The 27540-nt window shown below is 40.8% G+C and overlaps 1 protein-coding gene across 2 annotated transcripts in view; it reads right to left on the minus strand.

The window, feature by feature from the left end:
- The window catches only part of ABL1 (ABL proto-oncogene 1, non-receptor tyrosine kinase), a 375160-nt gene that overhangs the window by 9936 nt on the left and 337684 nt on the right, over positions 1–27540 (minus strand). For both annotated transcript variants that reach the window (XM_089669033.1, XM_089669032.1), the window contains 4 exons: positions 14617–14801; positions 13007–13159; positions 4330–4419; positions 1424–1582 (listed from right to left, as the gene is read on the minus strand). In XM_089669033.1, the coding sequence (XP_089525159.1) occupies positions 1424–1582; positions 4330–4419; positions 13007–13159; positions 14617–14801 (587 nt within the window). The remainder of the gene's footprint in view (positions 1–1423; positions 1583–4329; positions 4420–13006; positions 13160–14616; positions 14802–27540) is intronic.

A 27540-nucleotide genomic window follows, 5' to 3' on the forward strand; every position in this document is an offset into this window, starting at 1 on the left:
AGTCCTGAGGCACCCCATTCTTAAATGTGAAAAACTATTCTAATATTTTTATATAACGCAGCAACATCCACACATGTAGGACACCCAACATTAGAGGCGATTTATTCTTCCAAAGCAGATACACTTTTGCACAGTGGTACTGACTAGTATTCCAGTGTTTCTCTTCTCCCTCCAAGCTAATGTTACCCCAGCTGATGGAGAGGGGCAGGGGAGGGTCAAACTAGGATGCTGTGCAGGCAACGGACATTCTCCTTATCAACTGATGATGTCATTGGTTGTCAGGATGCCATTGGCTAGAAGGTTGTAATGGTGCACAATGAAAACCTGTGGCTTTGTGTAACTAAAAGGTAGGCTTGTTCCACCCGCGGGCTTGTATACAAGTTTTGGGCAATTTTTAGGGATTTTGTCAAGGCACCCCTGAAGAAACCTCAAATGGTTGAGAAAGGCTGCATTAATCCATCCTTTTTTTCCTTCTCCATTGTTCAAAGGGTGAACTCTCCGATCAGCATTTACATTTGTGATCATTGTGATTGGTTACCACAGGAATGACATAGTACAGAGCTGCTCGGAACAGATCTGTACAATGTTTCTGTGAACGGTGATTTGTTTCACAGATGTCAACAGGCACACTGGCCTCCAAAGGGTGATTTCTGCAGTGCCATGTATAAATGAAAATGCAGAAATAAGCGTTCACAAATATTTGTCTTTTCTAACTATTGCATCGGCCACGCGGGGTACCTATACAAACTGAGAAATGGCATCTCTGTTGGCTGCACGGTGTCCCTTCCTATTGAGAAAGACCCTTGGACCCCCCACTGCTCATAATTATTATTACATCTATACCTTACCGTGTAAAATTTCACCTGACTTGGGCCAGGCCTCGTACACATTCGTACGTTAACTGATTTATGTGGCGTGTTTATTTGTTTTATGTATTTTCAGCTGTTTTTTTTTCTGGTTTCCCTCCTGTGACTTTACTGGAAATATTTATAAAAAAAATGATAAATAAAAAGAAAAGAAATAAGTGTCCACCACTTTGCGGTTTGAAAATGAATGGTAGTACATTGTCAGTTAAAGAATTCATTGGAGGATTCTTTAGGACCACTTGGACAATGTTCATGAGCTTAGCTCTAAAAGAAATGGACTCGTATCAAGCAATATGCCACACCTTGATCAAAATTTGAAGGTAAAAAAAGGAAAATTTTTCATTACAGTTTCTGACGAATGGCCATACAAGCTGAAAAATTATGTGAACCTCTGGAATGCAGTGAATATGCTGAGAATTGTTAAATGGAGACTAAATTTTAGGAAGAACACCCAAAAACATTAGTGGCCTTAACATACAATGAACTTTTGCCTCCCCTCATATTTAATATCTAAAGATCAAATTGTTCAGCAGAATAACTCTTCATAATGTAGTGACCTTGTTCTCCAGCTCCCCGGGCATGTGAGGTATCTATGTTATCATCCTTGCTCTCAGGCACTCTTCGGGTTATCCTGGTCTTCGTTGGAAGCTCGGGGGGTGGTAGGAGGTTGCTGACAGTAACTTTAAGACCTTTCTTCCCTAGCTCTTTCTCCACCTCTGCAGCAAAAAAAAAAATAAGATTGAGATGTTAGAGCTTCAGTCTACATACTGGCAAAAAAGTTACCAATGTGATATTAAGTACTTGTATAAAATGATGGAAGACTTTTTTTATGGTACATATCCAAGCGTTTAAGAAATGAATGAAATCCATGCAAATATAAAATACACACAATAATGCTGCTCTGTAAAACATTTTGCACCGACTCCCCTCCTCTGTCATTTGCCTAGGCAAATGACGTTTATGCCCCCTGGTGCCCCCTGGGATATGTGACATGCATATTCCAGGAGGCTCTGGTAGCATCATATGCGTTCCTTTCACCAAAACAGGAGAAGGCAGGCCTAATGGCACATCATGGGGAGGTGCATGTGCTGTCCGAGGACATTATTATACATTATATTCTCCTAGATTGTAAGCTCCAAGGAGCATGGCCCTCGAACCCCTCGTGTATTGAATTGTATTGATACTGTACTGTCTCGTGTACTGTCTCCCATTATAATGTACAGTGCTGAGCAAACTGTTGGTACTATATAAATCCTGTATAATAATAATTATACAGTACTTATATAGCACCAACAGTTTGCACAACGCTTTACAATATAGAGGGAGACAGTACAGCTACAATAAAATCAAAACAAAAGGATTAAGAGGGTCCTACTCATAAGAACTTACAATCTAATCAGGTAGGGCAAGTGGTACAAAAGGTTATAAATGTGGGGATGAGCTGATGGAAGTGATAAATGTCTATTCAAAGGTGTGATAAGCTTCCCTGAAGAGATGAGTTTTCAGGGATCGCCAAAAGGCAACCAGAGTAGGGAATAGCTGGACAAATTGAGGTAGAGAGTTCCAGAGGATAGGTGAGGCTCTGGCAAAGTCCTGGAGAAGAACATGGGAGGAGAAAACAAGGGGGCTTGAGAGCAGGAAGTCATGAGAGGAGTGGAAAGGAGGGTTTGGTTGATATTTGGAGACAAGATGGGTGATGTAGCTCAGGGCAGAGTTGTGGATGGATTTGCATGATGTTGCTAGTATTTTGAATTTCATTCGCTGGGCAATCGGAAGCCAGTGGAGGGACTGGAAGAGAGGGGTAGCAGACACTGAGCAGTTGGTAAGGTACATGATCCTGCAGCATTCATGATAGACTGAAGAGGGGATAGACTATGGAGAGGTAGGCTTATGAGAAGGGAGTTACAATAGTCAAGGCGAGAGAGTGAATAAGTAACTTGGTAGTTCCGTTGGTTAAAAAGGAGCGAATTTTAAAGATGTTACGGAGGTGAAGTCTACAAGCTTTTGACAGAAAAGGACAGCAGGATAGAGCTGAATCTCAGAGACCAAGGCAGTGGAGTTTATTGAGAAGGATCGAATGGTCAACAGTATCAAAGGCTGCATGGAGCTTTAGTAGTAAGAGTAGTGGCCATTGGTTTTAGCAATTAGTAAATCGTTAGTGAGTTTTAGTAGGGCAGTTTCTGTGGAGTGCTGCGAGTGAAAGCCAGACTGTAGGAGGTCAAGAAGTGAAATTTTCAGTGAGGTAGGAGCTAAGACAGTTGGAGACATCCCAGAAGAAGATGGCAACACAAGACCTGAGTGGTGGTTACAGAGAAGGTGATCTCAGGGGGACAACACTGGACCCCCTGAGTGGGTGAGTATCCTTTCTGTGGAGAACACCGCATCAGAAAGGCAGGCAAGCTAATATATTAGGGTAAAGTTCCTCTTTAAAATGCAAGCAGTGCAAATACCTGAATTTGACCTGGTATCAGCCTTTTGTAATCCCTTTGTGTAACAGAACTAAGATTAGGGAAGGACAGCAAGCTCACAAGTGGCAAAATGACAGGACAAGAGAGTAGAGGGATAACCTTATCAATCTGCTGCTCCTACCTTCACTATCCATTCAGTAGATTGGAGTAGGAGAGATGACACCATCTGTATTCCTTATAGCTGAAATCTGGGAATAATCTATTTTTAACATTTACATTGGGCCAGCTTGATTACCCGTTATTATGAATATCATACAGCTGGAGGGCTACAGGGGAGTCTTAAAATGGCATAGCAGTCTGCACCACATTCAGGAAGTGCTTTTCTGCCGAGCCAACATCCCCTCTAGTACAGTGAAGACAGAGTCCCACTCACTCAACACCACTTCCATTTAAAAAACATACTGCGTTCATTTCAATGAATATAAGACAATCTCTGATTGGATGGCGTGCAGAAAAGGGGCTGATATCACAATCTGTCTTTGTCCAATCAGAGAAAGCCTTGTAATCACTGAAATTAAAGTTTTTCTGAATGGACGGGGTGCTGAGCGACTCTTTGAGTTCACTGTACCAGAGGGAATGTCGCTCCTGCACCCCCCTTTCACTGTAGCCCTCCAGATGAAACATATTGATAATTAAAGAAAACCAAGCTCAAAGTTATTATTAATAATAGATTATTCCTGGAGTTTTACTTTTATCGTAATAAAAAAATTGGGGTCACGATCCTTGCTGTGTGATGAGACAGAACAGGACGGGCTGAATTACAAATCCTTTAGCAAGTAAAAAGTTCTTATATGTATCTATTATATATTTTATATGTGTATTTAGTGGTTTGTCCCATGTTCAGCTTTACAAATGCACACGAAAATACATTAAAAATACAAGGTATCACATTGTAATTTCATAGGAAAATGCAAAAAAAAAAAAAAAGCATCCAAATGTGCTCTGTCTAAAGCAATCGGTAAAGGCATGAAAACTGCATTATCATTATATCTTACCATCTGATATACTGGACTCCTGGAACATGGTCTCGAAGGCTTGATGAATTTCAGCAAAGGATGGTCGGTCAAGAGGGTTCCATTGCCAACCTGAGACGACAGACACCAAAAATACATGGTATCCTTAATATCACTGGATAGTGTTCTTTCCCCTGCAGATCATTTCAGATCTTCTCTAGTAATTACAACACATCTCATGATCGTCTACAAAATCCCTAGTCCCTACCTAGATGCTATACTGTATAGTTGCTGAGCTCTGGCTCTCTAAACAATGCAAGTTTTTCAATTCTCTTCCCAGACTTGAAGGTGACAATCCATTTTGTTCAGGTGCAATGTTTACCGCTCAATGATCTTGTGCCCTCTCCTGGGAAAAATATGCTATCCACACATCTATAAAATGTGCTGCATTATTTTCCAATGCAAACAAAACTTCCTATTAATTTGGGAACATTTTCTGCAATAATAGCATAAAATAGGATTTTTTTTTTTGTTACAGCACATGCTTTCCACACAGTGTCACAAAGCAGGCGCACCAAAACCAAAATGTATGCTACAGTAAAAAAAATGCAACCCTGCAGAAGCTATCTGAAACAATTCAATGTGTCTGTCAACAGTGCAAAAATGATGTATGGCACATACAACTAAAGTGATCCTGCAAGGTATTTTTTTCATATAAAGCCTGACGCAAACGGCCCTGAAATCCTGCTGGAAAATGGCATGTGGTATAATGAAAGCAAACAGAAAATTTAAATTAATAGACCTTTGATGACAGCTCTTTAAAAAGGTAAGAAATAAAGATAAAATGTAACATATGCTTTATTTCCATGGCTAAATTAGCATTTTCACTATGGGCCTCTTTACTCGGCAATAACTTTTTATTACTTAAAATACATAGTTTCAGGGGACAACCTCGGCTTTCTTTTGGCAATATTATCTTGCACAAGTTATGTTATTTTTTATGCAGTCTACAGACAAAAGATTGTGTTTCATTTTCTATTTTGACCAGAGTAAATGTTAAAAACAGTAGTGTTATTAAAATAATAAAAAATACAAAGAAACAATATACACTAGATTGCCAATAGTATTGGGACACCCCTCAAAATCATTGGATTCAGGTGTTCCAATCATCTCCTTGGCCACAGGTGTATAAAATCAAGCACCTAGGCATGCAGACTGCTTCTACAAACACTTGTGAAAGAATGGGCCACTCTCAGGAGCTCAGTGAATTCAAGCGTGGTACCGTGATAGGTTGCCACCTGTGCAATAAGTCCATCCGTGAAATTTCCTTGCTATTAAATATTCCACAGTCAACTGTTATTGATGGTATTATAACAAAGTGAAAGCAACTGGGAGCAACAGCAACTCAGCCATGAAGTGGTAGGCAACATAAAATGACAGAGCGGGGTCAGCTGAAGAGCACAGAAGTCGCCAACTGTCTGTAGAGTCAATAGTTAAAGACCTTTAAAGTTTGTGTGTCCTTTAGATTAGCACAACAGTGCGTAGAGAGCTCCATGGAATGGGTTTCCATGGCCAAGCAGCTGCATCCAAGTCTTACATTATCAAGTACAATGCAAACCGTTGGATGCAGTGGTGTAAAGCACGCCACCACTGGACTCTAGAGCACTGGACATGTGTGCTCTGGAATGAAGAATCACACTTCTTTGTCTGGCAATCCAATGGATGTGTCTGGGTTTGGCGGTTGTCAGAAGAACGGTACTGACTGCATTGTGCCAAGTGTAAAATTTGGTGGAGGGGGGATTATGGTGTGGGGTTGTTTTTCAGGGGTTGGGCTTGGCCCCTTAGTTCCAGTGAAGGGAACTCTTAAGGCTTCAGCACACCAAGACATTTTGGACAATTTGATGCTCCCAAATGTGTGGGAAGAGTTTGGGGATGGCCCCTTCCTGTTCCAACATGACTGCGCACCAGTGCACAAAGCAAGGTCCATAAAGACATGGATGAGTGAGTTTGGGGTGGAGGAACTTGACTGGCCTGCACAGAGTCCTGACCTCAACCTGATAGAACATCTTTGAGATGAATTAGGGCAGAGACTGCGAGCCAGGCCTTCTCGTTCAACATCAGTGCCTGACCTCACAAATGTGCTTCTGGAAGAATGGTCAAACCTTCCCATAGACACCCTCCTAAACCTTGTGGACAGCCTAAAACTGGGGATGCCATTAAAGTGCGTGTAAAGTTAGGTGTCCTGGTACTTTTGGCAATATAGTGCATCTGTTGCACTAATATATTTACTCAATGACACTCGCAGGCTATTTGCAAATGTCAGTTTACACAGGAGTGGTTACATTTTGAAAGACGCTCCTGCTGCATAATACAAACCAATTCCTGGCGGTCCTTCTATAGCTGGTAACTGCTGGTAATAATGGTGGGGGAAGAGAAGCCTAAAGTAGGAGATACATCCTAGAAACTGTTTTAAGGACCAATCTCTTACTTTTAAAAACTCTCAAATGGTTAAAGTTGAATTTGTGATGTCCACTTATCCTTTAACCACTTTCCCTTTAGAGTAGGTTTTTTTTTCTTTGCACACGTTAAAATGGATGTTTCCTGATCTTCTACAGGTCACCTTCCTGAAAGCATCACTTTCACATAAAAAGCCAGGAGACAGCTGAACAAAACTGTTTTAACCTCTAAGCTCTAGATGTACCAGACACGTTCAGCTGAAGAGGATAAGGTCAGTGTTGCATTTACTTATTTGCAATAGTTGGTCTCCAATTTGAAATAAATATATATATATAAATATATATATATGGTCTCAGGCCACAATGAAATGGTTCAGAATTCAGATTTTTGCTTATTTTGAATTTTCCTCCTGCAGCTGCTAAATGCCGGTGGGAGAGGAAGAGAAGGCGGCTTTCAGCAGTTGCAGGAGGAAAATGGAGAGGATCAGTTCCTGTATATGCTGCCCCTCCTGTCTAAGTTTAAAATAGAATGTAACAGAGAGGAAGCACGGGCCTCCTGGAGCACGGGACAGGTCACCATTGGGACCCTTGACACTACACCAGTGGTTGGTGGTGTGGGGGGGTTGGGTGGGGGTAATAAAAGCATGTCTCAACTATGCATTTTTACCGTCCCCCAAACAGCTAATGTAAATGAGCCCTTACTGTCCTGAGCCCCCTGTAACACTGCTTTCACACTGATGTGCTGAGGTTTCCTGCACCACAGGGGCAGTGCAGCGCACCTGCAGCTTTTCTATGGGTTAGCTACGTTTTGCCATAGACTTCTATTATATCCTGCGGCTGTGGTGCACACCAGAACTCCTGCATTCAGTGCTGCACCCACGGGTCAGTGTGAAAGCAGCCTTTTATACGTGCGAATATGACCGTTGCAAAAGCGCAGTATAAATGTTGTTTAATACACTGACCTTTTTATTTTCTCTTCCAGCTTCTGCTGGCATTGCTCTCTAGGTTGCTAGAAAGTTCCCAGGTGAAGTGCACTTGGTATTACTCCGCCTGGGACAGGAGCCAGCAATGCAGAGGAAGCATTGGCTTTTACAGCTCCTGCTTTCTCCACTGCCAGCGCGATTCCTGTGACCCGTTTTCAGCCGACAGCAGGGTAAAGTCTGGGACCAGCAACTGGCTCAGCCCCTCAGAGAGCCTCTGGGAGAATTAATCAGCTGCTCCCGCCCCTTGCACAGCCCGGTGCACCAGTGAGCACTGGAGTGGCAGAAAGCCCATGACTGACAGTCACCAGCAATCTGCTCACTGAAGACTGAGTACTGAGCAATCAGTGGTCTTTGACCGCTCGGTTCTCAGTCTTAAGAGTCGGTGGGGGACTAATGCAGCATTTCACCTAAGAGAGTATGTACATTAGTTTTTTCAATTCCAATACTTCTCTTTTAAAGCCTTTAAGGCATCCTTCAGTTCCGGTTTGTGGAAATTAAAGCAAATTGTAATAGGAGTGTTGACTGCCAGAAAACAACCTTCTAGCAGGCTTCAGCACTACTTGAAGCTTGTGGAAAGCTTGCTGAAACCTACTAGTCGCATGTTTAAAATGAGAACTTTAAAATTCCCCGCTGGAAGTGCAGTTTTCTTTAAAGATTTTAACAAAGAGGTTTAAAGCTTGCGGAAAGCTTTACAAAAGCTTAATGCACACATAGGCCTTAAACAGCTGAAGCCCATGTGCTGAAGGCCTAAAGGTAGTTGATCCTGCTACTTAAATCGCCAGTGACTACCTGCTAGGTCTAGCAAATACTCACCAAACAAATGGCTCCCTATGGAGTAGGCTACAAAAGCAGCATGTATTAGCAACCAATTTTGCATAATCCATTTGTATGTGATTAAAGTGGTATTAAACCCAATACCAAAAATCTAATATGGTGCAGCTTATCAAATCTTAGATGTGGCGATGCTTTAGGTTTCTTTTTTTTTTTTTAGGCCTTTTACCCTCTGTTTTCACACTAACAAATTGAAGCTAAACACATGCTAACACTTTATAAACAGGCACAGCAAACGTTTTTTTCATCTTTTCGCATAAAGATTTCACATAAATAAAACAATGATCTAACTGTTACATCTGTAAAAGAACTTTTTCTTTTCTAACAACAGACTTACTGGCTGGATCACCAGGTGAAAATAAGGCAGCAGAGTTTTGGCCAGTGACATCATCACGCATGCTGGTGGGACTCACAGTGACTTCGTCTTTGCTAGTGTACAGTGCCTTGAAAAAGTATTCATAGCCCATGAAATTTTCCACATTTTGTCATGTTACAAACAATAATGTAAATGTATTTTATTGGGATTTTATGTCATAGACCAGGGGTCTCCAAACTTTCCAAGCAAAGGGCCAGTTTACTGTCCTTCAGGCATTAGGGGGGCTGGACTGTGGCCAGTGGGAGTAGAAAATGCCCCGGGATCAATGGCCCATTAGAAGAATAGTGCCCCATTGATGATATCAGTAGGGGGAATGGTGCTCCATCGTTGGAATAGTGCCCCAAGGGTCAGTTAAAGGCAAGTAAAGGGCCACATCTGGCCCCCAGGCCACAGTTTGGAGACCACTGTGACAGACCAACACAGAGTGGCACATAATTGTGAAGTGGAAGGAAAATAATAAATAAATAAATAATGGTTTTCAATATTTTTAACAAATAAACATCTGAAAAGTGTGGCGTGCAATTGTGTTCAGCCCCCTTTACTCTGATACCTCTAACTAAAATCTAGTGGAACCAATTACCTTCAGAGGTCACCTAAATAGTAAATAAAGTCCACCTGTGTGTAATTTAATCTCAGTATAAATACATCTGTTCTGTGAAGCCCTCAGAGGTTTGTTAGAGAACATTAGTGAACAAACAGCATCATGAAGGCCAACAAACATAACAGACAGGTCAGGGATAAAGCTGAGGAGAAGTTTAAAGCAGGGTTAGGTTATAAAAAAATATCCCAAGATTTGAACATCTCATGGGAGCACCGTTCAATCCATTATCCGAAAATGGAAAAAAATAGCATGGCACAACTGCAAACCTACCAAGACATGGCTGTCCACCTAAACTGACAGGAGGGCAAGGAGAGCATTAATCAGAGAAACAGCCAAGAGGCCCATGATATCTCTGGAGGAGCTGCAGAGATCCACAGCTCAGGTGGGAGATTCTGTCCACAGGACAACTATTAGTCGTGCACTCCACAGATCTGGCCGTTATGGAATTGTGACAAGAAGAAAGCCATTGTTGAAAGAAAGCCATAAGAAGTCCCATTCACAGTTTGTGAGAAGCCATGTGGGGGACACAGCAAACGTGGCAGAAGGTGCTCTGGTCAGATGAGACCAAAATTGAATTTTTTGGCCTAAAAAATGCTATGTGTGGCATAAAACTAACACTGCACATCACCCTGAACACACCATCCCCACCGTGAAACATGGTGGTGGCAGTATCATGTTGTGGGGATGCTTTTCTTCAGCAGGGACAGGGAAGCTGGTCAGAGTTGATGGGAAGATGGATGGAGCCATATACAGGGCAAGTTTAGAAGAACGGGCAACGACCCTAAACATACAGCCAGAGCTACAATGGAATGGTTTAGATCAAAGCATATTCATGTGTTAGAATGGCCCAGTCGAAGTCCAGAAATAAATCCCATTGAGAATCTGTGGAAAGACTTGAAAATTGCTGTTCACAGATGCTCTCCATCCAATCTGACAGAGCTTGAGCTATTTGGCAAAGAAGAATGGGCACAAATTTAACTCTCTAGATGTGCAAAGCTGGTAGAGGCATCCCCAAAAAGACTTGCAGCTGTAATTGCAGCAAAAGGTGGTTCTACAAAGTATTGACTCCGGGGGACTGAATACAAATGCACACCACACTTTAGAGATATTTGTAAAAAATGTTGAAAACCATTTATTATTTTCCTTCCACTTCACAATTATGTGTCACTTTGCGTTGGTCTATCACATAAAATTCCAATAAAATACATTTACGTTTTTGGTTGTAAAATGTGGAAATTTTCAAGGGGTATGAATACTTTTTCAAGGCACTGTATATTGGGGATCTCCTGTTTTGTCATGTGAGTGGATTATAATACATTTTAGCAAATTTTACCTTACTATACTATGAGATTTGCCCTTTATTTCTCCTTTGCCTCACATATTATTGGGTTGGTGAAGATTGTATAGCTGTGTTACAGCCAGGTGCTGTTGATCCCATTGTTTTGAGATCTTAACATCTAGTAAGGTGTTTTAGAGCCCCAGAGGTACACACGTGGAGTGCACATATTGTTTGCAGTGGTTCACAGTTTATTTCGGGGTCCTTATTTCACACTGGAACTAATCACAGAAGACCACTTTATGAACTTTGTTTTTAATAGAATTTGTTTTCATAATTTATCACATTTTTTGTAAAATTTTCTTATAGTTTTGTTTATTAACATGTATTTGGTAAATTCTGTACAGTTTTTCAAATTGAGGTGTATTTAAAGTGATATTGCACTTTATTGTAATTATGAGTATTTTAACCATTTCAATACCGGGCAATTTTACCCCTTCCTGCCCAGGCCATTTTTCAGGTTTCAGCGCTCTCACACTTTGAATGACAATTGCGCGGTCATACAACATTGTACCCAAACTAAAATTTGATCATTTTCTTCACACAACTAGAGCTTTCTTTTGGTGGTATTTAATCACCGCTGGGGTTTTTATTTTTTGCTAAATTAACAAAAAAAGACCAAAAATTTTGAAAAAAAAACACGTTTTTCTTTGTTTCTGTTATAAAAGTTTACAAATAAATAATTGTTCTTCATAAATTTAGGCCAAGATGTATTCTGCTACATGTCTTTGGTGAAAATAACCCAAATTAGGATGTATTTAGTTTGTAGGAAAGTTATAGAGTTCACAAACTATGGTATAGATCTGAAAATTGATCAATCCTGAAGTACTGACAGCCAATCTAATTTCTTGAGGTCCAAGAATGTCAGAATAGTACAGATATCCCCCAAATGACCCCTTTTTGCAGAGTAGACAGTCCGACGTATTTCATAACAGGCATGGCGAGTTTTTTGAAGTTGTTTTTTTTGTCATAATTTTTCGGAAAATGAAAAAATTTAAAAAATTATTTTCACAATTTTTTTTTTTACATACTGTCACCAGTGCAGTACAGCGTCATCATATAACTGGCATGGCGGTGAACAGGGACACTGACTGGTGACAGTATGAAAAAAAAATATATATATTTTTTTTTTATTATTTTTAATTTTTTATTACATTTTTTTAATTTTTTTTTATGATTTTTTTTTTCATATTTTACTATGACCAAAGTAGTACAATGTTACCATAGTAACATTGTACTACTTTGGGGAAGTGATCAGTATTTATTTATTTTTTTTACACAATTTGCTTATAGCAAAGAATTACTTTGCTATAAGCAAGCATTTATCTGAATTAAATCGATTCATTCAGGTTTTTTTTTTTTTTTTTGTGCTTAGCTGTGATTTGGCCACAGCTAATCACATGACATGTGCATGTGACCTGCTGTGACCATTCACAGCTAGGCACTAGTATACAATGGATGGCATGAATGAAGCCATCCATTGTATACAACTGTCATGTGACCTGCTGTGATAGGTCACATGGTACAGGCAACGGAGGCCGGTACTCAGATCTGTCATCGGCCGTGTCCGAGGTACACGGCCGGTGACAGATCGCGCCGCTGCGTGGCTCTGCAAAAGCGCGAACTGCGCATGTGCGGGAAAGCTGAAGCATTTTTGCGGCCACCAAACGGCTATAGGCCGGGCGGCTAATGGTTAAAGTGATAGTACAGCTTACTGTGATTGTATGCAAATAAGGGAAAGTAAGCCTAATAAAGAAAACTAATGCAGGCACCACATCTAAAAGAAAACTAATGCAGCCAAAACATCTAAGAACTGGTAAGCTGCAATATAATAAATGTTTGCTTTTGTCTTTAATACCTCTTTAATTGCTCCAAGATGCTATTACATGCTACTTGTGCAGTTTTTTTTACTCAAAAACGGCATAGGGAACCATTTGTTTAGCAATCAAGAGTAACGACTAGTGATTTTAGTAGCGGGACTGAGCTATTACGTTTCTGTGTAGTTCTGGCCAATTCAAGCCTACTAGCAAGAGGTTCTAATCGCCCATGTAGCTCCAACTCTAAGTAGGCTACAGCTAGTCCAGTGGATAACCAACCAACAATAGCCCACTCTTGCTAATGTGCAGCAATACGTACATGCTCTCATGAGTTCATAAACTTTCTCAGGGCAGCCCTCCGGACGCTCCATGCGATAATCCTTCTCCAGCAGTTCATACACTTGTGACAGATCAATGCCAGGGTAAGGGGACATGCCATATGTGGCAATTTCCCATAATAAAACACCAAAGGCTGTGAAGCAGAAAAGAGAATATGCATACAGTCAGTAACAGAATACTAAATAAAGCACATCTGTAAAAGAACAATTCAGTAAGCGCAGAAACACTTGAATTACATGCTGAGTGACAGGGAACAGAGAATGTTGTCAAACAAGGAGGAGGGACCTGATGCAGCATTACCGAATCATAACATACATCTGAAACCGAATGCTGCAGATGTCTGAATTCTTTCATTAAGCAGACAACAGAATCTGCCATGAAAGGCTTCTAGATGCCCTGCATCAAAGAAAACTTCACTTTTATTGTGGCGGATTAAAAGATTATACAAGCAGAGACAGCTGTGAAGATCCCAACTGGTATTGTGCTTAACTGGCACTTCACAACTGGACAGTGATGGGCTCTGGCGCTGTTCCACTGCCCCAGGGCTCTAATGGGAATACAGGCAGATCAAAAATTACACAGCCATAATTTGGCGATGTTTGTGATTACCTGTGGCTGGAAATAAATTATATCTAAAGCCAAAACTATCTCTAAATTGTGAATAGTAGGGAAGAATTAAAGCCTGGCAGGTATTTTTGCTGTTTGTGTCTCTGATGGACAGATTCACTATCTGTATTTGTCCTGGTGACCATTATTACTGGGAGAAAAAGTGATGTGAAAGCCAGAATTTTAGATGGTAGGGGGTTGGGGGGGGATTCCATGTGCTTTGAAGAGATTTCCTTTAAGTTCTTGTTGCGTTTCCTGGATAGGAAAAAAATAAATATGTCCCCAATGGGACACAGACAGCTAAAAAACTGCCAGGAGTTTTAACGATTTTCTACTCTTTCCAAACCAAAAAATAAAGGTGTTGGCTTTAGGTATACGTTTATGTAAACAATGTTTATTTTTTAAAAATAATAAGTATGGTATACTTACCTGCTCTTCGCAATGGTTTTGCACAGAGCAGCCTTGATCCTCCTCTTCTCAGGTCCTCAACCGGCGCTCATGGCTCGACCCCCCTCCCCCCGCCTTGTAAAAGTGGCTTGCTATGGGGGCACTCCCGAGCCGGCTATGTGTGTTCCTAAGACAGATAGGGGAGAAGCTGAGCATTTTTTTTACCTTAATGCAGAGAGAATGCATTAAGGTAAAAAACCATCAGCTTGTAAAACCACTTTAAGCTTTGGGGTTCATTGAATTTAGAACCTTGTAAAAATTTTCTCACTTGTGCGCATTCTTAAAGGACCCCATATAAACAACCTGAACAAAAACAAAAAAATGGCAAAAATGTAGCATGTGTGGAATTATACCCCTTTGTGCTTCAATCTGATGATCTGGTGTGAATGGGCTCTACATTAAAAAGAAAAAAAAAAACGTTTTCTACTGTCAATGCATGAACAATGCATGACAGGGCACCACAAATCTAAACCTTGACTTGCCCTTGTTTATAAAATAAAATCTATACAAATACATAAATTCAGCACCTTTACTTACCCCACACATCCGACTTGATGGAGAACTTGTTATAAGCTAGGCTTTCAGGGGCAGTCCATTTAATAGGGAATTTAGCTCCTGCATGGGCAGTATATGTGTCACCTGTCATCAGGCGGCTAAGACCAAAATCAGCTACTTTCACTAAGTGGTTTTCCCCAACGAGGCAGTTCCTGGCTGCAAGATCCCTACAAGAGGAAAACGAAGAGAGAAACAAATAAAATCACCACATGCAAAATTCACTCTTTGAATAAAGGGGGGCATTTAAAAAGACTGACATGTGACATGGGGTAATTCAAGCATTCGTCCATAGTGAACCCAACTTCAAGTGGATTAGAAGCACCTATGACCTTTACATGTTGATAATTCTGTAAAACCTGAAAGATTTTTGCATACTTTTGTAAAAAAAAAAAAAATCCTGTTTTTTTTTTGTGTGATATTTTTCTTTTAAGGCTGGAACACAACCTTCCTAAATACCTGTTAGTTTGGTGCAATATAACGACTGACTTATTCAGGAAGCAATGTACCTGCTAAATCATGGGGGGGGAGTAATGTAACTTCTGACTAATTAGGGGAATCTCTGTCGGTCTTTTATTTTGGTGCCCCTATTGAAGAAATTTCTCCACCCTTCCTGTTGCAGAGATACAGCAAGCAGTGAGTAGAGGGAAAATGAAACATAAGCGGAAGTTCCACCTTTGACAGCTGCTACTGGAACATGGATCCTCACTTGATAATTTCCCCTCTTTTCTTGTCCTGTTTGCAATTTTGAATTCCCTCTTAACTTTCTATCCTTAAAAACATTCACCATGACAAACACAGAGGCTGAATCTGCCCAACAAGGACACCGTGAGCAATAAAAACCTAACAGGGGTCTTAACCCTTCACCAAAAACTAAAACAAAATTGGAGTTGTACTATAAGCCCTTCCCACAAAATATTTTCAGTAAACTACTTTAACCGCTTCCCAACCGCCCTATAGCAGAACTACTGCTACAAGGCGGCAGGGCTGCACAAAAACACGTACATATACACATGATTTTGTATTCACAGATAGGGGTGCGCACGTGCGCCCTACCTGCCCCGCCATTGGTGGCTGCAGCTGTCGATCACCGGGTCCCGGCCGGTGATTCCCCGCCAGCATCTGACAATCGCTGAGCATTAACGACGGGGGGAGAGGTCTGTATATAAAACAATACAGATCTCTCCCCTGTCAGCTCCAGCATGCTGCTTTGTATGCAGTGTGCTTACATAGTAAAGCACAGCTCACAGTTAACCCTTTGATTGCCCCAGATGTTAACCCCTTCCTGCCCAGTGTCATTAGTACAGTGTTGGTGCTTTTTATTACCATTGATCACTGTATTGGTATCACTGGGGATGTCAGTGACAGTCAGTTCCCCCCATAGTCCCACTATAAGTCGCTGATCGCCACCATTATAAAAAAAAAAAAAAAATTCCAGTATATATACAGCCATTTGTATATGTTATAACTTTCACGTAAACCAATTAATTTACACATATTGGGGTTTTTCTTAGCAAAGACTTGTAGCAGAATATATTTTGGCCTAAATTTATGACAAAATTAGATTTTTTTAATTTTTTTTGCTAGACATGTTTGATAGCAAAAAGTAAAAAATGTTGTTTTTTTCTCAAAATTGTCGGTCTTTTTTTGTTTATAGCACAAAAAAATTAAAAATGTACAGGTGATCAAATACCAAGGAAATAAAGCTCCATTGTGGGGGAAAAAGGATATAAACTTCATTAGGGTGCAACGTTGCATGACTGCACAACTGCACAACTGTCAGTTAAAGTAACGCAGTGCCGTATCACAAAAAATGGCCTGGTCAGGAAGGGGGGTAAATCCTCTGGAGGGCAAGTGGTTAATGGAAAGAAGCTTTATTGGTAATAGTAGACATTGTGAGGAACCATACACACACAAATAACAAGAAAAGCTAAATACATTACATTTTGTTGCAGATCCTCCTACTTTACAGCAAATGTGACCTAAGGCTGCTTTCACACTTGAATTCATGCTGGTAGGGGTGTATGCAGCACAGGGTACATGCCTATTCACTTTTATTGGCAGCGCAAATACATGGTCAAAACAAACATACCTGGCTTTCAGCACACTGCAATGCACTGGAAAACAACAAGCTGTTTTTTTTTGGTTCTGTGAATGTGTATTGAGTGTCGATAAAAAATTAATTGGTCTGCTCAAGACAATTGGGGTTCCAAAAATGCACATGAATGCATGTTTAAGTGTGAATAGAACCTTTAGGGCCAAACATGAATGGAATGATTCACACAGGTTATCCTCAAAAGACATAACCCCATATGTGCTTTAGCACACACTACAGCTAAAAAATGAACTTGTGTTTGTTGATCAGATCCAGGTGCCTCAAAACCATCACTAGACTACAGAACGTCGCATAAGTTCTTTCAGACTTTTACACAGTATCTATAGCATGACTTAAGCAGGCCATAGATGATGCGATTTTATGAAAGAAAATCGCTCAATTTCCCCATCAACACAGTCGGTGTTGATGTGAATCCCTCTAATGTAGCTATTGGGTTCTCCAGGTGGAGGTGGGGGGAGCTGTCCCTGCCCTGTAGTGTTTATTGCTAGTGGCTATAGCCGCTGGCAAAAAAAGTGCATGTAAAAATCCAACATACTGGTTGTACCCAAGTCAATTAATGGATTGACTTGGGTACAATCAGCTTACCCATAAATGGATCGACAATTTGGACGAGATTCGAACCATCTATGGCCTCCGGCTTTAGTAAACAGCAATATTTTGTTTCCAATTTTATGAATGGTCATTGTTTCTTATTTTACAACTTGTCAAAATATTTTTTGTGTTTCCTATTTTACAACCTGTCAAAATATTTTTTGTGTTTCCTATTTTACAACCTGTCAAAATATTTTTTTTGCCTTGGTTAAGTTCATTGCTTTAATTAAATTGCATGTACACTATACAAAACAGCTTAGCATTTGACATTGCCAGGTCGTAGTCTGGAGATATCTTTAATTAAGTGACAATTAACCAATTATCTCTGTCCTCTAAACCACAGAGCAGAAACGTTTCTACTCTCCTGACTTGCAGATGGGAAGAGATGAGACGCATGCTAGCCATACACGGCTTAAATTAAGGCTGAGTTCTCCGCTACTCAAGACAGTTAAACTCCACTGGTCTACGGCATCAGAAGACACTCAATAGCCAGCCATTCCCACAGGGTAAAACAATAAAGACAGGTTGGAAAACTCTTGTCTCATTCCTCTCCATCCCACTACCATCTTGGCATTAGTTACGCATGACTGGCCCCCAGAAAACTGTATTCTTCAGAAATGATGTTTGACAATTTTAATTACGTAAAAAAATGCATCGTGCCCCCCACTTCTTCCGATTATGAACAAATCAGTGTATAAAGTCACATATACATGAATGCATCAAAAGTTGAGTTGAGAAAATCAGATGAAAAATACTGCTTTCAGAACAATCGTCCCAAAATCTGAGTGTTAGTACACAGCTTTCAAGAGCCGATTATGACAGTTCATGTGAAAGCATACGAAGGGACAAGCACAAGAATTTTGCTCACTTGATAACAGAACAATTATTTTTAATCAGCGCAATATTCGTCTGTAAAAAAGGGCCACACATGCTCAGAAACAAAATAATTAATTACAACCCAAGTTGTATTCTGTCTTATGAAAATATTTGTAACTTTAGTAACCTAATAATTTTTGATATGAGACTAGCACGCAAAAAAAAAAATGGACAATCATTCGTCCGATGCCTAACTGTGTACCAAATAATGTAGATATATACAAAGGTGTACAGAAATACAACAATCTTCACAAGAAAAACTATGGTTTATATTGCTATAAACCACAATACCCAGGCTTCAAAGCATCAATCTTTAGAAACAAAAATCACTGTGTGTGAGAAAAGCCTTCATATTTCTATAAAGGCTTGTTTACACTTGCTTTAAAATGTGGCATCGGACACGCTTTTTCTAAATCACTCTGAATGGCAATCAAAGCACCGGTCACTGAATAAAATGGTTACCTTACAGTCCTATTCACACGTTGTGCTTACTTTGCTTCAAAAATTATACCCCATGTCGCTTTCTTGGTGCTTCAAAGCATCTCCAAAGCCTCCATAGACATCTATGATAACACTCGCTTAAAGCACCTGCCGCTTTTGAGGGGCTTTTATTCAGCATTAGCTTCACTTTGTTTTGGAGGTATTGCAGGTATGAGATATCCCAGGATGCACTGGAAAACCAACACACGACTTGTAAAGAGGTCATCAGCAGTCGCTTCCGGTTCATGTGTAAATATTCTGATGGTGTCAGGTGCAGATGTCACATTTGATGTGCAGCAGGAAGGTGAGCGGGGTTCAGACTGGAGCGTGCTGTGCAACATTGGAACACTACAGGGGAAGGTGAGTGGCAACCGGAGAGAGAAAACGTAACGGCAGAGGATCCGCATAGCTGGTGGACCAGAGCAAGAGAAACTAACAGATGTCACACGTGGTGATCAGCGTGGCAGCAATATAGTGGGTGGTGAGCGGGCCAAAGAGAGAGAGGAGGATTAGCAAATCAGAGTGAACACATCAGTGCACCAGGCTTGTTTCCCACAGAGCTTGCTTTGCTCTATGGGGAGCTCTCACTGAGGTTGCACAGCTACACATATACATTTATGGACTTTGATAAACTGTCATTTGGACCTTTACCTATAGGCTTGCAATTTGTGCATTAGAGCATATTGGTCTTTCCTGCGCCATTCAAGATTATTTTGTTAGCAAACCAGAGGATCAGCAGAGCTGGGGGTACTACTGAGCAGGGGATCTGCTGAACAAATAGAAAATCAACAAACACACAGGGCATTTGCCAAAGTTCATTTAAACTTCAAAAAAGCATTATCAAAGTATCACAGAAGCTTTAAAAACATAAAAAAAGCATGTTAAAGTGGTAGGCGCTTTAATGTGTGTTAAAGTTGAAGCAAGTGATAAGTGTCAGATCCTACATCTAAGGAGGTCCAATCGGGATGCAACGCATCTAATGGGGAGTGGCTATTGATGTCATTACTATTATTATTATACAGTATTTATATAGCGCCTACAGTTCGCTCAGCGCTGTACATTACATTAGGAGACAATACACGAGACAGTACAATAACAATACAGTGCGATACACGAGGGGTTCGAGGGCCCTGCTCCTTGGAGCTTACAATCTAGGAGGGAGGGAGTGGTACGGGAGGAAAAGCTGTGGGGGATGGAGTGGTAGGAAGAGTGGAGGAGATCGGCAATTAGCAGAGGGTGAGGTAGGCTTCCCTGAAGAGGTGGGTTTTTAGGGTGCGCCTAAAGGAGAGGAGAGTGGGTGATAGTCTGATGGATTGGGGTAGGGAGTTCCAGAGGATGGGTGATGCCCTGGAGAAGGGCATGGGAGGAGGAGACCAGGGAACTAGAGAGAAGGAGGTCTTGTGAAGAACGGAGAGTGCGTTTTGGGTGGTATTTGGATATTAGGTCGGTGATGTAGTTTGGGGCAGTATGATGGACAGCTTTGTACGTCAGTGTTAGGATTTTGAATTTGATCTGTTGGGCAATCGGAAGCCAGTGGAGGGATTGGCAGAGGGAGGTGGCGAAAACGGAGCGGTTGGTAAGGTGGATGAGTCTGGTTGCCGTATTCAGGATAGACTGAAGTGGGGACAGTCTGTGGTGAGGCAGGCCAGTGAGGAGGGAGTTGCAGTAATTGAGTCGTGATATGATGAGGGAGTGGATGAGCTGCTTAGTAGTTTCTGGGGTTAGGAATGGGCATATTTTGGTGATGTTGCGGAGGTGGAGTCTGCATGAGTTTGTTAGCGATTGGACTTGGGGCCGGAAGGATAGATTGGAGTCTAGTATGACACCAAGTACTCTGGCATGCAGGGTTGGCTTGATGGTGGCATGGTTGGACGTGATGGAAAAGTCAGTGGGGGGGGGGGGGGGGGAGACTTCATCATGCTGGGCAGTTAATCAGTAACTAATGAAACAACAGAATTCTCCATCTCTGTACTGAAAGGAATATAGTTTGCTAAATCATTAAATATTGTAATCAACTGCAATTTTTTTTTTAATAATATATTTGTTTTCACCTTTTGAAAAGCTCTGCTACAGCCGTCCTTGTACATTTATTTCAGTGAGACTGCATAGCATTTCTCAGGGTAGGTTTTATGATGGTGAAAACCGTGGACCATGCTAGTGTAACAGGGTGACTTTGCAGGAACACATTTGGGAGAAAATGATAAGAGTGTTGTCAGCATATAACAGGAGACGCCTGAACAAGGACTGTCATGGAAGATTGCTGTGTTATTGTTTTAATTTAATTAAACTGAAGATTTAATATACTTTCAAAAGCCATTTTCAAATGTTAAAGGCAATAAAATAATTTAGTGATTGTGTTTACATACAGTATATTTTACTTCAAAGATAATGCCAATGAGCATGAGGCCCTGAAGCGGAGGTCACAATTAAGACTTCCAAAAAACAGCTGGTTTCCCATTGTAATATCCAATAAACACCAAAGAAAACTGTCATAAGTGATACTGGGTAAGTGATACTGTTCCAGCAAAGTGGTTCTGTATAATAGTGGCAAATGTTAAATACCCATTAGTAAATATGTGTTTCTATGGCATTGGAAGCACAAGCAGCATAGTAAGGTTGCAGTTATTAACACTGCGCACATACACAGATGCTAGAAAAAAAGGTGGCCTTTTGGGGCTCCTGTCTGAATTAGCATGGTCTTACTGGGGCCGGGGTCCCTCATTACATTGCTAGGAGCTGTAATCCGAATGCAAGGAATGTGCAAGGGAGCAAGCTAATTGCCGGCCAGTTAAAGGTCGCTATCTGGAGAGTTTCATGATACACATGTTTAAGGGGAAGATACAATCACCGCCAGCAATGGAGAATTAAAACCTGCAACCAAGCACCCGTTAACGAGGAAAAAGATGTTGAATAAAAGCAACAGGGGCACCTGAATATACTGATTTTATAGCGAAAATCAACTGGACGCTCAGGAAACACTTACTTTGCCTTACACTTCTTCAGAACAACAATGAAATGAAAGAAAAAAAAAAATAAGGAAGACATCTTCAGAAACATTAAAGAGCCATGGCCACAAAAAAATCAGAAATTGTATCAGTACTGTGCTTTTTTTTTTAACAGAGCTGAACGCGGTTCAAATATTTTCTATGGGCCCATATACACAGTGCAAAAAGATCAGCAAACGTGCTCTGCTTATATCTGTATAATAAATGGTTAGCATTTCTGCCTGGCAGTACTAGGGTCGGTGGTTCAAATCCCAGCCACGGCACCTCCTGCCTGGAGTTTGTATGTTCTCCCCGTGCGTGCGTGGGTTTCCTCCGGGTACTCCGGTTTCCTCCCACACTCCAAAGACATGCTGGTAGCTTAATTTGCTCCTGTCTAAATTGGCCCTAGTATGTGTATGTATGAATGTGCGTTAAGGACCTTAGATTGTACACCCCTTGAGGGTTAGGGACTGATGTGAATGTACAATATATATGTAAAGCACTGCGTAAATTGATGGTGCTATATAAGTACCTGAAATAAATAATAAATAAACAAAATCCAATTAACGTAGATCCACTACACTACAGATTTCATAGATTTCCTTACATGTTGGGTAGGTGTGTCTGTCTTAGAAGACAACTTACGTTTTTAGAGACATTATCACTTGAGCATTTTGTAGCTTGAAACTCAAAAAGCTCAAACTTAAAAAATCAACTGTTCACGATGGTGCCTGTTTGCGCGATCAGGTGGGAACAAGCACCATAGAGAACAATTGACTTTTTAAGTTTGAGCTTTTGTGGAGCTTCGAACTTCAAGCTACAAAACGCTCAAGTGTGAATGGAGCCTTAAATCTATCCCCACCTCCTCAGTTTAGCTCACCTACGGTAAAACCTTCAGCCTTGCTCAAGATTAATATCATTATGTGCAGCTCTACCCAATGCCACACTTTCTTTGCTGAGAGACGCCCCGAGCTGTTTCCAGCTCCATGCATGCACACCACTCATTGCCATGGCTAGTCTGTATGCATGGCTGCCCCAGTCATCCATGGACCTAGCCATAGGAATGAATAAAGTGAGCGTAGAACATGGTAACCCTTTCCAGACATATCCACTCAACCTCAAGCTGAGTTTTTGTAATTTGTTGTAGCCAGATTCAGCATGTTTCTGACTTTGCATAGCTCCCTCTTTTGGAACCAAATCCTGCTGTCCCTTTTCTTCACCTCAGTTGTGTGTCAGGAAACCCCTGTTAGAAAATTACTATATCTACAACTAATGACTAGCGTGATGGTGACTTGTGGTCATTGGGTGGAATTACCCCTTACAGATAGCTAAAAAGATCAATGGTGTCAGTTGGAACTTATCTGAAAGGGAGAAATTGCTCATTGCTCAGTGAACCCTTAGCAACCTCTGGAGGAACCCTGGTTGAAAACCCTAGTATAGACCTTTAGAAAAATAATATAATATTGAACTGAATGCAGTTCCGTTGTGAACCCCTTCACAAAGAACAGCCACAGTATCATTACAGGCTGTGCTTTCTGAATGGCTAAGCAGAGGGAGGGGGTGGAGGCACAACACTGGAACTGTTGTCTGTAATAGAAACTTTACCAATGAGACTGGGAATGGGAATTCCCATTGTAAATTTCAACAGCTTTTAAATAAATATTAAGACATAGGCTATGTCAAGGGGCTCTGGACTCCAGTATTGCTGGCATCTTCCTCAGATAAATCTTATATCATTCAAAACTCACTGACAGGTACCTCTGACGTGCAATTGTCCCTCTCTGGACCTGCATTTAACCTGATCTAGGCAGGTTTTGCATCCCTATAGATTAGCTTATGAATCTATTAATCAGCATTAAGCAAACAAAAGCCCATCAAAGCATACCTGCTTATACTGCTCCCCCTCAAGCTACAAAAGCAGTGGAATAGGGGTGTACATATGCTGCGACGCCTACAAATTCACCTGAATGGGGTTGTGCCACAGCCGTATGCATTGCTGCTGCTGCGGGGTGCTGATTTTTAGGGGTTAAAGCAGGCAGTGAGGAGGCCCTTTGAAGAGCATTCCACCACGAAATGTAAGCCCTTAAGTGAAAACTCTTAGATATTTAACAGCAGTGCAATGCACATTGAACATTGTAAATCCAACCCATATAGGAGGAAAAATGTTACACGAGGGGTGTTCAAGTCAAACTGGGACATTTGAGTTTATATAATAAAAACAAATTTCAAGGAGTGGAAAAAAGCATTTATTTTTCAACATACTCCCCTGCTACATTTATACACTTATCCTAGCGTTAATTGATGCCTGGAAAGCTTTGGCATAGAAAGATTTCTTAGTATGCCTGAACCATCCTAGAACATTCATGAATGACTGGGTTCACCATTCCCACAGAAAGATTTTTCTCTTGTGTAATTTCTTGATAATTTATGCGTCGATTATTCAGGATCAGACGTTCCACGTGCTGAATGTTCACAGGAATGACTGCTGTAGGCTGGGGACCACCACGGCCGGGATCACCACTAACAGACATATGGCCATCTTTACACCAATCAAATGTTTTATTGCGGCTGAGCGTCTCTTCACTGTTCTGTAGATATCCGTGGGTTTTACGCCTTCGTTCACAAGAAAACTCATCACCACACGTTGTTCCATGCACGCACTAACACTGTTGTCTGCCATCTTGAATAACAGTCTCTGGACTTGTCTGCGACATGTGCGCCACCTATAATAGGACACACTTGCCGCTTACTACTGCATGTAGTACTGTCATGCTAGCATCCCTTTTAATACCTGTCAAATTAAAAGTCCCAGTCTGACGTGAGTGCCCCTTATAATTATATCATATCTTTGTCAACATCATTCTATGAGCTCAGAAAACATTTTGATTGATGCTAATATGGCTCAAAGCAAAATATTTGCATGATTGGGCACTGAAAGATGTCATCATTTCCCAATGTACGTGCTGCATGTTAGCTCTTGGGTAGCAAAGCTAATCCTATTCAGACTCACAAGAAATAACAAATGGCAGCTGAGTCAAGAATTGCTGCTTCCTTCAGAAGCTAATAGCACAGGTGTTGTACCTCGTGACACGAGTCCCATTAAGCAAGCACCACTTGAAAGCCTGACTGCAATAACAAACTGCTGCTCTGTTATTCACCTGACGAGCAACAAGCATCGCAGAAAGAGAAAGCACAATGTGGATCTCTCCCTGCAGCGCTGACATTTAATAAACTCCAATTTCAGTGAGAAGACACATAAAATGCTAGGACGTCACATGGCTGTACCTCTTGCCTGCTCATCTAAGAAGACGCTTCTCTTTACTTCCAATGAAAGGCCTCTCGGTGAGAGCCGGCCTGCTGTGTGTCAGCTCTTAGCTATGCCAGGTCTTTCTATTGTTCCGCACAAATCAACAAGGAAAATTGATTCAGCACTTAAGTGTATGAATGGTCGAGTTAATACGAGGAGTTTTGGGAAAAGTGAGTTATGATGTTGTAATTACACCTCTTGGTAAGCAAACATTATTTTGCCTTTTTTTCTGAGGAAAAAAAAATATACTAATGGACTATGGGCATGGTTAAAAAGCCACTAGTACCAACATTATTTTCGCCCTGTATGCTAGAACAAATGGATTAATAATAATAGGCTTTAAAGTAAAACTTCAGTTTTACTTTCTTTTTCCTTCCGTATTGAGGGAAAATATCCTTTTCAGGTAATATACAAGTATAGCCAAGATTTTAGCAAAAACTTCCTTGTACGCTTTTGCTGATTCTGCTTTGTGGTTACTAAGATAAATTTAGGGTACACCCTAAAAGTGAATGCTAAGTGGGAGGGTCTGTCTTTAATCGATCCATCTCAGGGTTGTAGTATAAACACTGCAGCCACCCTGGTTACCTCCACAGGTTCAATTATCACAAAGGAATTTTATATGTATGAATTGTCTGTACTCTTAAAGCTGGCCATACACTAACAAGTTTTCGAAAATACGTTAGCATGGAAATTCTCATCAGTGCTCTTGTATAGACTGGCTTGGAGGTTGTGGCTGAGAGGGAACGATGTTTCATACCTGGTGTACTTGCCCTAAGGTTAGGTGCTTTTGGGTGAGAGTGCACACTTTTTGTTTTTTTCAAATCAGAAAGTAAAACGTCTGTTAAACTTCCGTTTAGACATAAGAAAGCAGTGTACAATACAAAAAGAGGTACAACAAGGCAGTAAATCCACTGACAGAAAAATATCCAAAAGTGAATAAGCCTCAATTATTTCCAATCAAAGAATAAATGGTGAGCGGAAGACAAAAAAGGAAAACGTAAAGCAGCTTGCACAACAAGGCAAATCCTCTGTCTCCACCAAAACACTATAATATGAATGTGCAGCACTAATAAACGTGTGTTATAATCAATGATGACCAGTGTGATAGTAAGAGAAAGGAAACATCATAACAAAGAAACAGAGATTGGTGAATACTTCAATGAAGAAACAAAATGGACAGTATAACAAATGAAAATATATAAGTCCTCTACATATCATAATAGTCCCAAAAATAGTGATGTGATAAAATCAACAAATGTAGTGACTTCCGCACTGCACATCCACCATAATGCACTCACCAGAAGTACGTAGCAAGCAAGCCCAGAGCGGAATGACACTAAGGGGTGTTCCTGCTTGTTCCTCCTGCCGGTGACAAGGTTGAAGGTGGGATCTCTCTGGAAGCCAGTGAAAACCAAATGATCAAAAGTAGAGCAGCCGAGTCTCCATCTCCAGCCCACGGTGAACCAATGAAAGGGATTACTCCTAGAGGGCTCATAGCTCATAGACCGAGCCCGGAGACAATATCATATAGTGTAGTATGTTTTATTAAAAAGATAGCAACCATGTGGAGCATAAAACCATCAATGGATAAAAAGCATTTACAAAGATGGCCGCTGGACCATCAAGTGGACACGGCGGCGTGACGTCAGCATGTAGGCTCCTCGCTGACGCGTTTCGTGTGCATGCTCGTTCTCAAAGGGATCCACCTATATTTTTATTTGTTATTTGTTATATAGTCCATTTTGTTTTTTCATTGAAGTATTCACTATTCTCTATTTCTTTTTTATGATGTTTCCTTTCTCTTTTACTATCACACTGGTCATCATTAATTATAACACTCTATTTCCAGCTCAGGATATAGACAATTTCAATCCGGACTTCCAGGAAAGCATGTACTACACCTGAGCAATTTATAGGATTAAAATAATCTATGTAACACCAAATCTAGGGAAGCCAGACCTGGAGAACACAACCAGGATTCCCACAATTTTCAAACTTTGCTGGGCATCTACAGTGGAGATATATTAACTTATCATAGTGTAAAGTGTTCCCTACAGCACGTATCCTCCTCCATGGGGGAGTTGCCAGCTTCCAGTGCTGAAGAAGCAACTTAGCCAGAAATAACGTTTTGGATAATGCCTTAATCTGATACAAAGACAAGATACCATCATCCAGAATTCCCAATTTACAAGGTTTGAAGTCTAACTTTACAGTGGTTTGAAAAACAGTATTAAAGGTGTCTACCAGTGATTCCCAGTATCGATGCAATTTGGGTCAGAGCCAAAACATGTGAATGAGATCTCTGATCCCTCTTGCAATTATTATACAGTTGTGACCAAAATTATTCAACCCCCAATGCTGTAAAGGGGTTTAGGGACTATAGTGTACATTTGGAATTGTATTCAGAATCAAATCCTACAAGGACGTTGTAACTACCCAAATGCAACTAAAATGACATCAATTGTTTATGTAATACAGTAGTAAATGGTTCTTATGTGGTTTCTTCATTGCCACAATTATTCAACCCCTTAAAGACTACCACTCTGAAGAACAGA

The sequence above is a fragment of the Staurois parvus genome, unplaced genomic scaffold (assembly GCF_062004578.1).
Source record: "Staurois parvus isolate SC_StPar_1 unplaced genomic scaffold, SC_StPar_1.0 ptg000068l, whole genome shotgun sequence".
Taxonomy (NCBI): Eukaryota; Metazoa; Chordata; class Amphibia; order Anura; family Ranidae; genus Staurois; species Staurois parvus.